General features: G+C 61.5%; 6 protein-coding genes across 6 annotated transcripts; 2 read left to right on the top strand and 4 right to left on the bottom strand.

The window, feature by feature from the left end:
* Window positions 1-58: 58 nt before the first annotated feature.
* On the bottom strand, window positions 59-1,372 carry PLICBS_005636 (vacuolar protein sorting-associated protein 74; the record flags this gene model as incomplete). Its single annotated transcript, XM_018319322.2, has 4 exons — window positions 59-148; window positions 202-653; window positions 745-991; window positions 1,103-1,372. 4 exons carry the CDS (start codon window positions 1,370-1,372, stop codon window positions 59-61), a joined length of 1,059 nt encoding a protein of 352 aa, XP_018181796.1.
* A 1,808-nt stretch (window positions 1,373-3,180) lies between these two features.
* PLICBS_005635 (uncharacterized protein) lies at window positions 3,181-4,197 on the bottom strand (the record flags this gene model as incomplete). The annotated part of the gene is made up of 1 exon (XM_018319321.2): window positions 3,181-4,197. The coding sequence occupies one exon, from the start codon at window positions 4,195-4,197 to the stop codon at window positions 3,181-3,183; it is 1,017 nt and encodes a 338-aa protein (XP_018181795.1).
* Window positions 4,198-4,784: 587 nt separating this feature from the next.
* On the top strand, window positions 4,785-8,116 carry PLICBS_005634 (uncharacterized protein; the record flags this gene model as incomplete). The annotated part of the gene is made up of 3 exons (XM_065600772.1): window positions 4,785-4,808; window positions 5,080-7,864; window positions 7,965-8,116. The coding sequence occupies 3 exons, from the start codon at window positions 4,785-4,787 to the stop codon at window positions 8,114-8,116; spliced, it is 2,961 nt and encodes a 986-aa protein (XP_065456844.1).
* Window positions 8,117-8,354: 238 nt separating this feature from the next.
* On the bottom strand, window positions 8,355-9,698 carry PLICBS_005633 (ribosome biogenesis protein tsr3; the record flags this gene model as incomplete). Its single annotated transcript, XM_018319319.2, has 1 exon — window positions 8,355-9,698. One exon carries the CDS (start codon window positions 9,696-9,698, stop codon window positions 8,355-8,357), a length of 1,344 nt encoding a protein of 447 aa, XP_018181793.2.
* An 809-nt stretch (window positions 9,699-10,507) lies between these two features.
* PLICBS_005632 (uncharacterized protein) lies at window positions 10,508-12,579 on the top strand (the record flags this gene model as incomplete). Its single annotated transcript, XM_065600771.1, has 3 exons — window positions 10,508-11,789; window positions 11,848-12,308; window positions 12,373-12,579. The coding sequence occupies 3 exons, from the start codon at window positions 10,508-10,510 to the stop codon at window positions 12,577-12,579; spliced, it is 1,950 nt and encodes a 649-aa protein (XP_065456843.1).
* Window positions 12,580-14,059: 1,480 nt separating this feature from the next.
* Window positions 14,060-16,073, bottom strand: PLICBS_005631 (uncharacterized protein; the record flags this gene model as incomplete). Its single annotated transcript, XM_018319317.2, has 2 exons — window positions 14,060-14,327; window positions 14,380-16,073. 2 exons carry the CDS (start codon window positions 16,071-16,073, stop codon window positions 14,060-14,062), a joined length of 1,962 nt encoding a protein of 653 aa, XP_018181791.2.
* Between the last annotated feature and the right edge of the window lie 331 nt (window positions 16,074-16,404).

The raw sequence follows: 16,404 nt of genomic DNA, 5'->3' as shown, positions 1-16,404 counted from the left end.
TTCGTAAAATTGGTGAGCGGTAATGCGCGTCGACTGTCGCGGTGTAGTAGACCCCCTCTTATAGCAGGGAGTCGAGGCGGGTGAAGACGCTCAGGCAGGCTGCTACAACCTCGAGTTGCAGCTCCTTGTCCTTGGCCTTGCTCACCTCCTGTGGGCTCGTTAGCAAAGTGTACGTGTTCCAGCCACGATGTCAGGACATACCTCTCCGATAACCTGGGGTAGGTTGGCGCCGATGCCGTTGCCGGTAGCCTTTTTGCCAAATGGCCACTGGCTGTAGTCGGCCAAGAGCTCGTCTGTCTGGGCAAAGGCCCGCTCCCTGGCCTCGTGGCCAAGCGAGGAGAGCGCGTTCTCCAAGACGTTGGCGGCGTAGGCGGCGCAGACCATGGAGACGGTGCGCAGGTAGCGGAACTCTAGCGACTCGGGCAGGAACTGGCTGCTGTTGAGGACGACGGTTCGCTGAGTCAGGACGTTCCGCACGCGGCGGCGAATCTCCTCCTTGGCGCCCCCGTCGGCGACAGGGTGGGTGGCCATGTCGAAGAGGAGGAAGTTGCGCTTCTCGGTTCGCAGGATGCCCTTGTCGACGAGGCCCTTGGCGAGGCGCTCGCGGACCTGCTTCAGCTGGTATCCAATCTTCATCAAATTCCACGTCTCGCCTGTTGGGATTTCAGGTCAGCCGTTGCATTGGTTCGATATCGCCCATCATTGGTCGCGATCGGAAGACTGGCTGAGGAGAAAGGGACTGACCGCTCATCAGGTCGATCCAGGAGCTGACGCTCATCTTCTCGCTCTGCTTCATCATCTTGAGGGCCTCGTCGAGCAGAACCTCGCCGGTCAGGGTATCGTCTATAACCTCGATGTTGCGGTCCGCCGGGGGGAATCGCCGCCTGGAAGGGTCCTTCTCCATGCTGATGCGGCCGCGGAAGGCCAGTTCAAGCACGATGCACCCGCGGAGGGCGTACGAGATGTTGTCGTTCCAGAAAGACAGGTATCCCTGTCGCGTGGTGCTCAATTAGCTTGCACGTCGCGGACGCGAACAATCGAGGGGGCCGCATCCAATGGAGCAAGGGGGGCCCGACGAATACGAGGTTGCGCGCGTGCTTACCTGCTTGTCCTTGAGGCCGAGGAGCAGCACCTCCTCCATCATGGTCAGCTTGGGCTGTTTGCTCCTCTCGGCGCTCTCGCTGATATCTCGCGGGTCGAAGGCGATCTTGTGGCCGTTCTCGCTGTTCTCGTAGCTCGTCTCGGGGGCGCTGTCCCGGACGTTGTTGGTGGAGTTGGACCGGGAGGCGGCATTGCTGCCTTCGCCGTCGGCGTTGCCCAGGGCGGCTCCTCCACCGGCGCCGCGGCGCCGCGTCAGTCCCGACGAGGACATGTCGAGCGAGGGTGAGGGCGATGCTCGGTGGGCGGCGGGAGCGTGTGGTGGTGGTGTTTGCCCGCGCCGAGTCGAATGGGAGGGGGGCTCGCGCCGCTCGTGGCAGCGTCGGGCAAGGAAGGAGTCGAGAGGAACTAGGGGGGGAGCGCCGACGACTCGGGCGGCGACGGACGCGGGGCGGGAGGGTTGATGCTGCAGCGGCGCGCAGGGCAGCGGACAGGTCGAGATGGCGGCGGGCCGGGTCAGAGACGAATTGCCGCTGTCGCTGTCGGGCGAGGACGAGGGCGAGGATGAGGATGACGATGCACGAACGCCGCAGCCACGATAGAATGGAAGGATGTTGGGTCGGCCCTGTCGTGGTAAATTCGCGGGAGATCCACCGGGCCCTGACCAAGGAGATTGAGGGTCCCCGTTCCGCCCCAAGGCAGGAAGGCAAGGCTGACGGTGGGTGCGGCGCAATTTACGACGGGACGACTTTACTGCAGGATTCTAGGCGGCGGTGCCAACTGTAGGTACGGTACAGTACCTATTAACGCGCTGTGTGCCTACCAGCTGCTGCCAACGGCGCCTCGCGGCACCTCCTCGTGGACGCCCTCGCGTGCTGGCGCCGCCTCTTTCCACCAGCCCGTCTACCTATGCATTCCATGTGGGCGGCCCTGGGCAGAGGGAGCACTGCCCGAAGCTACTTCACGCCTAGGTCGCTGCCCAGAGAAGCCCACTGCGCCTGTGGGGTTCCGTCCTTCGGCCGGCTCCAGGCTGCTGTCAGGGGCGCCGGCTTGCCCAGGCGGGCGGTTGGGGATCTCGGGCGGGTAGCCATCCCCGATGCACCACCCGACCTTTCGCAGACAGGACAGAACAGCCCGAGGCTCAGGGCATGCTCCTTAGGGTGTCACAGTGTAGGTACTCTGCGCCGTGGCCGCCATCGGGATAGCCCGCCAGCAGCACCACCTCAGCTTCCAGGCACGCACGTACCAAAACTGGAGCATCGCCACTGAAACGAACGCCTCTCAATGGTTTGTGTGGTGCGAAGTAAATCTAATGCTCTTTTCATGGGAAAACAACAATGTTCAATGCAGTCTCAACGGGCAACGTTGAAGCCTGTCGCTTGGCAGCCACGGCGTCCCGGCAGCGGAAGGATGGCAGCAGGATTCCATCAGCTTGACATCCACTTGGTGGCATGACGCGCGCCCATTGCGGCATTCGCCGGCACGGGTTTCCTACCAAGGTACTCGTACCTGGCTGGCACCTCGTACTGCCTCGCGTTAGGTGCCTTTCGGAAGGTATTGCGAGCACATCGATCGGTGGTCTTCTGCCCTCCCGTCGTTGAACACGACCTATTATGTAGCGATGGCAGCCCAAAAGTGCGTCCATGGCCTGGATGGCTGGGTAGCTGCAGGATGGTCGCGTGGCCACGGCGGCGTCGCATGCCACTGGCTCGCCCTACGAGTTACCTGACCATGCCAATGGTGGCCATGGGCTGCCCCGGGCTGTCAGTGGAAGCTGACAGCGGCGCATCGTGACACGTGAGGCGTCCCGAGAATCGCTCGAAGCGGACAGCGGGACAACTTCCGTCGTCACACCATGACTAAACCGTGTGCGATGTCAACAAACCACAGGGGGGACGGCGAGGCGCTTTCCATCCGATAAAACCCAATTGGCGAGAGCTGATGCAAAACCAAAGCGCGAATTCAATTGAGCGCGTGTTGCAATGCAAGGCAGCACACCCGTCTATCTCTGTCATACAGTCTACTTCGTATTCATACACGCCCGTCTGCACAGATGCCCTCAACCGTCATCGTCGAGTCGTCTCAGCCCCCGACAGCCTCCTTCCAGAGCTCGTCAAAGTTGATATTCTCCTTTTCAAACATGTCGCGAATCTTCTTGGCCGCCTCCTCCTGCTTCTCCGGGCCGAATCCGCCGGGCTGCGTGGCCTCGAACTGCACAATCTCGACCCAGCGGTAGAACAGGTCCTCCTTGCCCAGGGCCGTGAGGGCGTCCCTAAAGGCAAAGACCTGGCGCCTCTTGTCGTCCTCCTCGACGGCCGAGCCCATCTTGAGGTCGTAGCAGAGCCACCCGTAGTCCTTGTGGTGCACCAGGACGACGTTCTTGAAGGCCTCGAGGGCGACGGCCTTGGTGTCGACGAGCTGGTGCGCGTAGACCATGGCCTCCCAGTCGAGGTCCCAGTGGCTGTTCATGAGCAGGTAGCCCGTCTTCTGCTCCTGCAGCAGCGGCGACGTGGCCTGCTGGATGTACGCCGTCAGGATCTTGCGCGAGTCGGCGTCCTTGAAGATGTCGCGCAGCAGGCGGTCCCAGTCGCGGCTGCGGCGCACGTAAATCTCCCTGTCGCGGAAGCCCACCTTGCGCCGCCAGAGCATCGGGTTGCCGTGGCGCTGGCCCGCGGCGAACTCGACGGGCCAGGGCCAGACGAAGACGAAGAGCATGAAGTCGATGAACATGGTGACGCCGCGCTTGCCAATCTCCCACGCCAGCTCGCCCCAGGTCGCCTGCGAGGCCGGGAACGTGGCGTCGCTCTGGTAGCCAAACGCCGAGACGACGAGCTGCCAGTACCAGGGCAGGATGGCGTACATGCGCCACGCGAAGAGCAGCGAGACGCAGACGTTCATGGCCACGGGGACGAGGAAGATTTTGCGCTTAAACGCCGCCGGCTTGGAGTCGATGTGCGTGACGTAGATGTGCTTCTCGTTGAGCCCGCTGGCGAAGGACTCGAGGACCTCGGGCGGCCGCTTGAAGGGCGCAGGAGGCGATCCATTTGAGGAAGGGGAGCTTGCAGGTTTTGACCTGCCGCTCCTTTTTGTGGGCGCCATGGCTGAGGTTCGTCCTGATGAGAGATGTGGCTGTCGCGAGATGCCATGGGTCGAGGGATGAATTTTGGCATCAGGCGCCCCTCGGGGAGTGGAAGCTCCGGGTGGCCCGACAAAAATACAGGCGGGTGGGCAGTCGCGAGTGCGCCGCGGCACCCAGAGATACGTACGCTCAGCACATTGCGTGTCTAGAGAGGTTAGAGGAGACATGAAAGCAAACCACGATTCCACAGCCGACGCAGCAACACAATGTGAGCAGCAATTGGGCTGTTGTGACCGAGTCCATCTCAGTGCATATGTGCATCTGATTCTCGTCCAGCGGTACCTGACAGTCCTGGCTTTATTGTCAACCTGTCCGTGCGCCTGCACCTGTGGAACGGGCCGCGCGCCTGCAGCCAGTGCCTGGTCAATCAATGCCTGAGGTGCGACACAAGCTCCAGCTCCGCCAATCTCGCTGACCAACGACCACCATAGTCTCCAGAAAAAAAGTCCCACCCGCCGACGTCCACTGCAGCCATTGCTCTTCACGCGGAGCATCGTGCAATGTCGACAGGGACTTCTCTGACGCCTCTGCGACACAATCCGCGGCGATGTTGAAGGCTCGAGCGCTGCAGGTACGTGCCGTGAACCATATAGGTCACCGTCACAAGCGCCTTCACTAACAATCTTGTTCCCCAGCAGGCTCGCGGCCAGACATTCGTCTGCGCGTCATGCCGACAGCAGCTCTTGGGGACGTCGACACGGCAAACGGGACCTCGCGAAGCGCCAGTTTCCGCGGCTCGGCCACGATCGAACCGGCCAGCCCAACCATGGCCATTCTCCCCTCGACACTTCTCGACGACAGCGCTGCGCTGCGATGATGCGGGCGGCGACAGCTCCCCAAAGCCCGGAACTTTCCCTGGGGCGTTCGGGGGCAAGGCCGCTGGCTCTTTCGGCTCTTTCGCCAACCGGTCTTCGACCAGCGATGGCCTCTTGCCACACGAACGACAAGCGCGACAACGTACCGCGTCTCCAGGAGAGAAGACAAACGAGAGTCCCTCAGGGGCCCCGAGTGCGAAACCGCAAACCGCCCAGCCGAAACGAGGAGGGAGCAGGCGAGGGCCTAATGAGGCCCAGGCAAAGAAATCGCGTTCAGTGCTTGCAGACGTTTTCAACACGAATCGCGAGCCGATAGCTCCAGCAACCCCAAAGTCGTGGTCCACGGCACCAAAGACCGCAGACGGCGCTCAACCTTCAGCTACCTCGGCGACGACCCCTGACCGGCCACCTGCCAGCGCTGGCAAAGGGGCAGGTGGTGCGCCATCTGCCCGACACGGAAAGGGCCTATTCAGCAGCCGCAAGGCCACCGTGCATGAGGCACCAAAAGCAGCGACGGGCCAAAAGCACAACGCCTGGGGAGCATTCAGCAATCGCAAAGCTCAGACGCCGGGTCAAGGCCACTCGCAAGGGAATGAGTCTACCATCTGGAGCGAAATCACTCGGTCCAGTCGGCCAAAAGCTATTCCACATCACAAGCCGAGGGCAGGCTCCCCTGGGCAACAAGGAGAAAAGCCCAAGCCAGTCGACGCTGCCGCGGAGCAAGACTTCTGGGGAGAGCTTGAGTCTCGCGTCGCCGGCTTCAAGGGGAGACGGGCCGCCGAGGGTGAGGAGGAAAGGCCGAAGCGCTTCGCCAGCAGAGGTCCCAAGACGCCGCGGGATGTGACGGATGCGAAGTCGACTGTCAAAAGCGTGCCGGCCAAGCCATCGGCTCATCAAACCCCAGCACGAGAGGAGCCGGAGAAACAGCGCCGCAAATCAAGATTTGAGCTGGAAGAAGAGAGCAAGGCTGAGGACCGACGAGCCAAAAAGCCAAAGAAGGCTCAACGCGGCAGGCGCATGGAGGACGCTGAGGACTGGGACGACGAGGCCATTCATCGCTGGGAGCAGAAACAGCGCCGGCAGGCCGAGAAGGAGGCTCGGAAGCAAGCGGCCCTGCAGCAGGAGCAGGCAGCGGTGCCCATCTTTCTCCCCGAGTACATCAGTGCCTCCAATCTGGGTCAGGCCCTGAAGCAGCGGTCTGAACAGTTTATGAAGGACATGGAGGACATGGGCTTCGAGAACGTCACGTCGGATACAATCATGACTGGCGAGACGGCGGCTCTAATTGCCATGGAGTACGGCTTCGAGCCGACCGTGGATACCGGTTCGCAACGAGATCTCCGGGCTCGACCGGCCCCGGAAGATGTCACAGCGCTGCCCGGCCGCCCTCCGGTCGTCACCATCATGGGCCATGTCGACCATGGCAAGACGACGCTGCTGGATTGGCTACGAAAATCGTCCATCGCAGCCCAGGAGCATGGCGGAATCACGCAGCACATTGGCGCGTTCATCGTGAAGATGTCATCGGGCAAGGCCATCACCTTCCTGGACACGCCCGGCCACGCGGCATTCCTCTCCATGCGTCAGCGCGGTGCCAATGTTACCGACATCGTCGTGCTCGTGGTTGCTGCCGACGACAGCGTCATGCCGCAGACAGTGGAGGCCTTGAAGCACGCCACTGCCGCCAAGGTCCCCATCATCGTCGCCATCAACAAGATCGACAAGGAAGACGCCCGTGTTGACCAGGTCAAGGCGGACCTCGCTCGACACGGCGTGGAGATTGAAGATTTTGGAGGCGACGTACAGGTCGTGTGTGTAAGCGGCAAGACCGGTCAGGGCATGAGCGACCTCGAGGAGAACATCATCACGCTGTCCGAGATTCTTGATGTGCGCGCCGAGACTGAAGGAATGGCGGAGGGCTGGATCCTGGAGTCGAGCGTCAAGCAAAACGGCAAGACGGCGACGGTCCTGGTGAAGCGAGGCACGCTGCGGCCGGGCGATCTCATCGTGGCCGGCAAGACTTGGGCCAAGATTCGTGTGCTGCGAAACGAAGCCGGGACCGAGCTACCAGAGGCGCCTCCCGGAACGCCTGTCGAGATCCTGGGATGGCGCGAACTTCCCGATGCCGGGGAGCAAGTGCTCCAGGCGCCGGACGAGGCAAAGGCCAAGACGGCGGTTGAGTATCGTCTGGAGATGGCGGAGCGCCAGGAGAGCTCCAACCAACTCGCGGAGCAAGAGCAGCGGCAGAGAGAGAAGGCGGCCGCTGAGGCAGCGCAGCAGGCCGTCGCAGACGCAGACGGCGCGGCGGCCTCGCAAGCCGAGCCTGGCGAGCCGGGCATCCTGTACCAAAACTTCACGGTCAAGGCCGACGTGGCGGGCTCGGTCGAGGCCGTCTGCGGCAGCATCCTCGAGCTGGGCAACAACGAGGTGCGCCCCAAGATCCTCCGGTCGTCGGCCGGCCAGATCTCCGAGTACGACATCGACCACGCGGCCGCGTCCAACAGCGCCATTGTCAACTTCAACGTGCCGATCCTGCCGCACATCAAGCAGCGCGCCGAGGAGGCCAAGGTCAAGATCCTGGACCACACCGTCATCTATCACGTCGTCGACGACGTCAAATCGACGCTCTCCGAGCTGCTGCCCGAGACGGTCACGTTCCGCGTCAGCGGCGAGGCGGACGTCCTCCAGATCTTCCCCATCAACGTCAAGAAGCGGACGTTTAGGAACATTGCCGGCTGCAGGGTCCGGAACGGCGCCATCAAGAAGTCGTCCCGCGTCAAGGTGCTCCGCAAGGGCAAGGTCGTGTTTGACGGTAAGTTTGCCAACCTTCCCCCACCTTCCCTTCCTCAAGTCCACTCCTTGGCGGATGACGGAGAGAATTGTGTGCTGATACTTGACTTCTTTGCTCGCAGGCCTGATCGACACGCTCAAGCACGTCAAAAAGGACGTCGCGGAGATGGGCAAGGGCACCGAGTGCGGCATCGGCCTCGAGGGCTTCGACGACTTCCAGGTCGACGACCAGATGCAGACGTACGAGGAGGTCAAGGAGAAGCGCACATTGTAAGAGACGGTAGATGGCATAGACGCTGTACACTACGGACATTATGTATCATACATGTACAAAACTTGGCGGAGCGCGTGCCGGGCCGCTGGAGGAGGCGGGATAGACGGGGCGTGCACAACACCACTTACTAACGTCAGCTACGGGGATGTTCCACTCAGCTCATAGCGAGAGTGCAAGCAATTGCAAGGCTGGCCGCTGTAGCGGTTGTGTGTTTACCTTTTGGCATTCTCGTGAGCTGTTACCATCTATTCGGCGCAGACACGACGTTGGAGGAGTACGTCCTGCTCGTCGTGGTGGCCTGCCTCCGCTCCTTCTCCAGCTTAGCCAGCCCAATCTTGTCCGTCACGGGCGTCGCCTCGATGATGTTGTCAAACTCATCATCGTCGTCGCCGTCGTCCTCGTCACGGTCGTTCCCGCCGCCTAGCCCGCTCCCGTCGCTGTCCTCGCCGTTGTCCGAGTCCGGCCGGATCTCGAAGTCGGCCTTGTACTGGTGCCGCTGCTGGGGGCGCGGGATCGTCGCCGGTTTCCTGTCGCGGTCGGCCGCCTCAGGGTCGTGGTGGTGGTGCTCGTCGTCGCGGTCGGGGTTGGGGTTGGAAAACGTCTTGGAGGCTAGCACCTTGCGGCGGATCTCGGCCATGGCGGCCTCGTCGTCGCTGTCGTCGGAGATGTCGAACGGGTCCCTTGATCTTTGACTTTGTTCCCCGTGCGCGGCGGGTATTTCTCCTGGTTTCGGGTCGAGGGGCCGCTTGCCCAGGTATATGCCGTCTACGCTGGCGTCGGAGTGCGCATCTTCATCGTCCTCGTCATCATCATCATCATCGTCGTCGTCATCCGAAGAGGCCATGGGCATGTGATTTGTGTTGCCGCTCGTCCACATGTCGTCGCCGCCCTGCTCCCTGCTCTCGACGTACTCCTTCTCCAGGCGGTCCATCCACTCCGCCTCCGTCTTCTTCACCTCGGCCGCGTCGGCGCAGGCGGCGTAGCGTCTCAGGACGCTACCGTTGATGTCGAGGAAAGACCGGCCGTAGGAGAAGGGCGCGAGGATCTGCTCGGCCCAGTCCGGGTGGCCGCAGATGTAGAAGGCGGCGGCGAGGGCCTCGACGCAGTTGAGGCGCCAGGGCTTGCCGTAGTTGACCGTGTTGGCGGCAACGAGGTAGGGCAGCAGGCGCTCGCACTTGCCGCCGACCTTGTTCCACTGGACCTCCTTGGTGCGGGCCCACGAGCACTCGACGACGGCGGCGCCGTACTGGTCCATGAGGTCGCGGTCGGCGGGCGAGACGACCTGCTTGCCGTTGGGGGTGATGATGACGCCGTTGTGGCGCTGGCCCATGTGCAGGTCGCGCATGAGGCCCAGGCGGATGAGCTTCTTGCCGGAGCAGCGCTTGGGGTCGCAGTGGCCCAGGTCCCAGCAGGCGGCCTTGAAGGCCGGGCGCGAGGACGCGCCGGGCGAGGAGGCGTCGTTGTCGTCGCCGTCGCCGTCGTGTTGGTGTTGGTGTTGGCGGGGTGGTCCCCTGCTGGCGCCGCCGCCGCGGTAACCAGATTTCTTGCCGCGGCCGGCAAAGTCCTTTTTGTGGCGGACCATGTTCTGGGTTTTGAGTGTGGGCTAGGCTGGGCTAGGCGGGCGTGATTGTCTCTGCTGGCTGCTGATGGCGGGAGAGGGCGCGGGCGCAAGAGGTTGGATGTGATGGAATATTGCGACGGTGATTGATGGTTGAAGTCACGGACGAAATTATTTGTTGCTTCTCCCCCCCCCCCCGCCCCCCCGATGGCGGGGTCCCTGACCGCTTACAGCAGCGTACGTACCTACAACAGCCACAGCAGTGGTGGCCTCCACACCTCACTGCCCGCGCCTGGCGGTCCCGTCCAGTCGCTGCTGGAAGCGGCCGTGGCGCCGGAAAATCCCCCACCCCACTCCACCCGGCCTGCTGTCTCTTGCTGGGCTGTTGCTGCTGCTGCTGCTGCTGCTCCTCACCCCCCTCTGGCTTATCCATCTGCCTGCCTGCCTGCCTGCCTGACTGACAGGTTGATTTGACTTGGCTGAGGTGTCCCTCCCCTGACCGTCACCCCAACGCCCGCCTCTCCCACTTCTTCAACCTCATCCTCATCAAGATCGGGCCGAGCCTCCCATTGCCTCCGCCACATCCCTTCGCAGTCCTCTCTCCCGGCTCCAGCTCCTGCGGGCGACCATGAGGGTCTCCTAGCTTGCGACGTTTCCCCGCTGACCAGCTGTGCCTCCGCCCGCCCGCCGCCGCCGCCGCCCCATCCCGAACCTCCGTCATCGACAACCCCTTCATCGGGCCCTCGACGCCCGCCCGCAATCTCTATCCCTATACCTATCCCTACCTATCGCTCCGCCGACTCGCAGCCCGAGTCGCATCGTCTCGACGCGCCATGGAGGCCGCATCTGCCCGCGCGGCTGCCCGCGACCGCTGGACCGACTTTGGCCGCGCGCCCTCGCAGCTCCAGCGCTACATCTCGAGCGCCTGCAGCCCCGACAACTACGAGCCCAATCTCGCCCTCAACCTCGAGATCTGCGACTTGATAAACAGCAAGAAGGGAAGCGCGCCGCGCGAGGCCGCCACCGCCATCGTTGGCTATATCAACCATCGGAACCCCAACGTGGCTCTCCTCGCCCTCAACCTGCTTGACAACTGCGTCAAAAACTGCGGATACCCTTTCCAGCTGCAGATCAGCACCAAGGAGTTCCTCAATGAGCTCGTCCGCAGGTTCCCCGAGCGGCCCCCCATCCGGGCCACCCGCGTCCAGGCCAAGATCCTCGAGGCCATCGAGGAATGGCGCGTTACCATTTGCGATACGAGCCGCTACAAGGAGGACTTGGGCTTCATCCGTGACATGCACCGCCTGCTGAGCTACAAGGGCTACATGTTCCCTGAGGTTCGGCGCGAAGACGCCGCCGTCCTGAACCCCAGTGACGTGAGAATGCCACCCCGATCGGGCCTTGTAAACAATGATGCGCTGACACTCCCACAGAACCTCAAATCCGCCGAGGAGATGGAAGAGGAGGAAAAAGAGGCCCACTCCGCCAAGCTCCAGGAGCTCATCCGGCGCGGCGCCCCTGAGGACCTTCGTGAAGCCAACCGCCTCATGAAGATCATGGCCGGCTACGACACCCGGTCCAAGACGGATTACCGCGCCAAGGCCGCCGAGGAAATCGGCAAGATCCAGGCCAAGGCCAGGTTACTCGAGGAGCGTCTCGAGGCCTTCAAACCGGGCGACAAGATGACCGACGGTGACGTGTTTAGCGAGCTCGCGTCGGCGTTGCAGAGCGCACATCCCAAGATCCAGAAGATGTGTGAGGAGGAGTCGGAAGACCACGAGGCCGTCGCCAAACTGTTCGAGATCAACGACAGCATACACCGTACCGTCGAACGATACAAGCTGATGAAGAAGGGCGACATGGAAGGGGCCGCCAAGGTAGCGGCCGGCGGTCCTGCGCCGTCGCAGACCGCGTCCGTCGGCGTATCGGCCAACGAGTTGTCACTGATAGATTTCGATGCTGAAGCTGCGGGCACCAATGGAAGCAACGGGGCCTCGCAAGGCACGTCTCAAGCCGGTGGACTGGAGAATGACCTGTTGGGCCTCGACATTGGCGGCGAGTCGAGCACGTACGGCCAGGGCGGCACCATTGCCCTCGGATTTGGCGCCAACCAAAGTGAGTTGTCCTGGACCATTGGTGCCCTTGGAAATCTTTGCTGACAGTAGACTCTCAGATATCCCCGGCCCTGCCCTGCTCTCCTCCATGACTGAAGACAACAGCGCAAAGGGCAACCTGGCCAACCAGACGCCACCGTTCTCGCAGTTTGCTTCCTTCTCGACCCCTATTGCTTCGCAGTCAACAACGCCACAGCCTGCTGCCCAGCAGCAACCGAAGCCGCCAGCACCTCAGCCGGCGGTTGATCCGTTTGCTTCCCTCGCTGCATCCAGCACCCCGCCGCCGCCGAAACCGGCTGTGTCGAACGACGATGACGAATGGAACTTTACGTCGTCGTTGCCCCCTGAGACTCCGTCGAAGCCGAGAGAGCACAAGTCCATCGTCAGCGACGGCAATCTCCGGACAGAGTTCTTGGCCAAGCGAGTTGGACCCAGCAACTCCATCAACCTCCACTTTGCCTTTACGAACAACACCGCCCAACCCATCTCCGAGCTGCACTTTCAACTAGCCGTCACAAAGGTACGCACCTGCATCCCGCCCTCCGGCATCCTGTAACGCCCTTTGACTGACGCATTACTCGCAGGGATACGAGCTGCAGCTGAAGCCCCAGTCTGGCCGCGAGCTCTCCCCCAAGCAGAGCCGCGGCGTCACGCAGGAAGTGGACGTGTTCCACTCGGGCAACCGCGCACAGAAGGTCGAGTCGGTGAAGCTCAGGTGGCGCGCCGCGTACAAGGTCGGCGCCGAGCAGAAGAGCGAGATGGGCGAGATTCCCGAGTTTAGCATCGCGTGAGAAAAGGGGTTGAATGAATGACAGAGACGCACTCCGTATGCGTGTGTGTGCGTGGTCATGTGTGGTCATGTGGGTATCGATCTGTTTGCGCATGTGAGACGGAGAGTGAGTGACAGGAGTAAAGGCGAGGGGGGGATTCATCATGTTTGAAGTTTGTTGCCTCGGAGCGACAATCAAAAGGGTACTCAGTTCGAGTCCTTCTTCTTCCGAGGCGTCAGCGACACAGAAATGGAGGAGAAGGGGGACAAAAGGGGGGATGGATGGACGCCTTGCTCGTCGTCCTCCCCTGGCCTTGCCCTGCTCTGCTGCTCGCTGCAGAGGGCGGGCGTATTTGCTTCCATGTAGAGACGCATAACTGATGAGGTTGTTTTGTATCTGCTGGCGAAGGGTGTAGACAGACGGAGAGGCAGATGATAGTGATGATGATAGGACCTGACCGAGAGAATTCAAGCGGATGGTCAAATGCGGGAATCCAATATGACTGATGGTCCAAGAAAACAATCTCTTCGCCGAATCGCTTTCGCGCAGTCATTGTCACAGACTCACAAGACACGCAGGCAGTGCCCACAATCAAGTTCTTCAGAGTCATCAATTCCGGCGAATCCGCTGTATGAGGGCAACTCGTACACATACATCGACGCATCCTGAGAACCACACGCGTCAGGCCTTCGCCACTCAGTCTATAGCCAGTGTCCCCCTTTCCCTTCTTCATAAGTCAGCCGCCGCACTCTGCAGCCCTGATGCCAAAAGAAATACCAAACAAACAAACCACCCCAAGCAAACCGACGGGCTCCCGTTGCTCGCATGTCTGTCTGCTTGCCTGTCATCTTTTTGCGCGCGCCCCGAAACAGCGCCAACAACACCCGCGACGACTTCTAGTACCCGAGGATATCTTTGGATCGTTCCCACCCAAGCAAGGCCCCCCTCCCGCGTTTCCGCGTTCCGTTTCCCGAGAATCATTCGCCCGCCACTCCGTTTCCCCCATTCCCGTACACCATGCCGAGTAATAGAAGAATCTGAGAGGAAACAACAAGACAGAAAAGAGAAAGAAAAAGCCAAACGCCGTGGTTGAGGACCCCGATCCTGCCATCTCGGGTATAGTCATTGTATGCACCCGGGCCCTAAGAGACAGGTCCACATCGTTGTATGCGACGTCGCTGTGCCTGTTTTTCAACAAAGGAAAATGTACCAAGGACGGTCGGGGCCGTTGATGCTCGTGTCATCTCGCCCGGACCGCGTAAAACACCTGACAGAGGCCATTACATGCGTATGCTTCGGCTCAGGAAAGGATTAAGGGGCAGAAGAATAAAAACAGGTAGAAGACAAGGACCTTGGGGGTAGGCTAGAGGTTCTAGTGTGAACCATCGGGGTCGCAGCTATTGCGCCTCGTGGGCGAGCTCGCGAAATTGCTTTTCTCCTATGCCGAGGCAACCGGGAGCAGAGGCTGGAGTTCAGAATGAAGAGGTCGATGCGTGTCTTTCTAAGCACCAAGTTCGCTGACTGTGAAGGACGGAGTCGTCGGCTGCAACACGTAGCCGTTGGTAGGGGTCTTCGACAGCTGCGCCATGGTCTCACGCTCCGCCTTTTCCTTCTCGCGTTGGAGCTTCTCAGACTTGGTGATTCGCGGCTTTCGCGTGATGGAGCCGCCTCGAGATCCAGGGCCTCCGCCCCGGCCGGTGCTGACCCGTCCTCCTCGGCTGCCACGGCCGCCGCGGCTACCGCGGCCACGCTTGGGAGGTCCTTCGTGTCTGTTGCATTTGTTAGTCAGGAAGTTCGTCCAGGGGAGGGACAAAGACATACCCTGCCGGAGGCTTTTCTACCTCGGGAACCAGGGGTCCCGAGTAGACGAAGAAGCCATCTCTACTGGCAGCGGCCTGAGCTTCCCAGAGGAGTTCCGAATCATCCACAAAGTCATCGTCGACGTCGTACTGGTCCTCCTTGAAGTTACGTTTCTTCTTGGGCTTCGCCTGCGCATCGGGTCCACTCGTGCCGCCATTTTCCGGGTTGCTAGCCTCTCCATCAGAAAGATCCACGGACATCTCGTCACCCGATTCACGCCCCGACTCGGCCTTCTCCAGCGACGCGGCCGCCGCCGCGATGCGTGCCTTTCGATCCCGGTTGGCAGCCAGTCGCGGATGCAGGGCGTCCCAACCGTAGCGGTCCTCGGCCATCCGCATGAAATTGACGTACTTGTTCGTCTCGCCAGTCTTAATGGGGATATGAAGCACGATGCTTGGGGTCTCGAGTTCCTCGCCAGGCTTGGCTTTCCCAAAGTCTAGGATCGACCGTCCTTCGCTGTCTTGCGCCAGGTCATCGAGGTTGTCCGTCTTGGGGGTCGAGACTCCAGTATGAGTCTTGTCGACTTTTCGCACTGGGCCGTTAGAGATGGTGGTGAAGTTGGCCTGGTTCACAACCGGGCGGGGGACAGCCGCCGGGCGGGCCGGGGCGTCTCGCTTCGTCTCGGAGCCTCCCTGTCGCGAAGCCGGGGTGGGCGTTGACGTGGGTCGATACGAGGGCGATGGAGGCATCGATCCGGACTCCTGGCCTTGAAGTCGAGATTGCGCTGCACTCGACTGGAAACCTTGATGCGACTGACTGGGAGACGTCATGGCGGGGGCCTGAGGCTCCAGCATGCTCGCAATAGAGGGCGATCGGTGGGCGAGTTGAGAGGGCCCTCGCGGGGAGCCCGAGGCCGACGGGTGCGGGTTCGTAGTATGAGGCGTGATAGTCCCTCGCACGGGATCGTAATTGCCACGAATAGGATCGTAGCTCAAGCCGCTGCTGCGAACAGGGACGGTGTTACTGGTCGTCGAGCTGGCAGGCGGGTCGGCGTTGAGGATACTCTGCATCGAACTCGGGTACCCTTCGCGCTTAGGCATCTTGGGAGAATAGCGCTGTTCGGTGGATTGTTGATGCTGGTTGTGTTGTTGGGACGAAGCGTGTATCGTGGTGCCTGACGTGGCCGCATCTGAAGGGGAAACAGCGACGAGTCGCGACGAGTCGCCGTCGGTGTCGACGTCCGAGGTAGGAGCCGTCTTGCGCTTGCGCTGGACCGGCGGGGCATTGGGATCTCGAGGCTTCCGGGGCTTGCGGGCTTTGGGCTGCTCGGTGCCGTCTGCAGCCGTCTTGGGCTTCACCACCGATCCGGGCTTTCGGCCGGGCTTCTTTCGGGGCACGCCGGCAGCAGTGAGCTGAACCCATTGACCGTCGATAAACTCAAACCGTTTCGGTGCTGGCTGTCGGCCGCTGGCGGTGCTGCTGGAACCGGAGGGCTGCTGGTACTGCTGGAAGGTGATTTGGCGCTGTGCCGGCGGCTGTGCCGACGACGATGGCGTTTGGCGCGAATCGTCGCCAACGACGATTTCTCCACGCTCCATGTTGAGCGCTGGTTTGGAGCGCGGCGGGGAGCCGGGCTCGGACAGGGAGCCTGAAGGAGGCGACGATAGTTCCCCGGCTGACGATTCGTAGCGTGACGTGTCGCCAGCAGCGGCCATGTTTGGCTGGCCGCGAAGCTAGCTCAACCGCTCTCCCTCCGTCCTCGCAGTGGGAAGACGACGAGGGGTCTGTGATGTCGTCGCGTTTGGGTTCGGTTTGTCGTGCACGCGTGCTGTGCAGGTGCAGGGAGGTTCCACGTTTGAATCCGAACGTCAATCGTATGTCGTGTCCGCCACCATGAAACGATTGGTTGCGGCGCGGTGAGTGGTACGCAACAAAGGGTGCGGTCGACGGACAGTTATAAGGATTTGAGAAGTAGAAGAATGTGACGAAGAGAAATTGCCTGCGCGGCGGTAGTGAGTGAATCAGGCGTCAGTGTTGTCTGGTATC

This window comes from Purpureocillium lilacinum (assembly GCF_023168085.1).
Source record: "Purpureocillium lilacinum CBS 284.36 DNA, scaffold_4, whole genome shotgun sequence".
In the NCBI taxonomy this organism is placed as follows: domain Eukaryota; kingdom Fungi; phylum Ascomycota; class Sordariomycetes; order Hypocreales; family Ophiocordycipitaceae; genus Purpureocillium; species Purpureocillium lilacinum.
The sequence above is the reverse complement of the archived record's forward strand: the minus strand, read 5'-3'. Positions and strand labels throughout refer to the sequence as shown.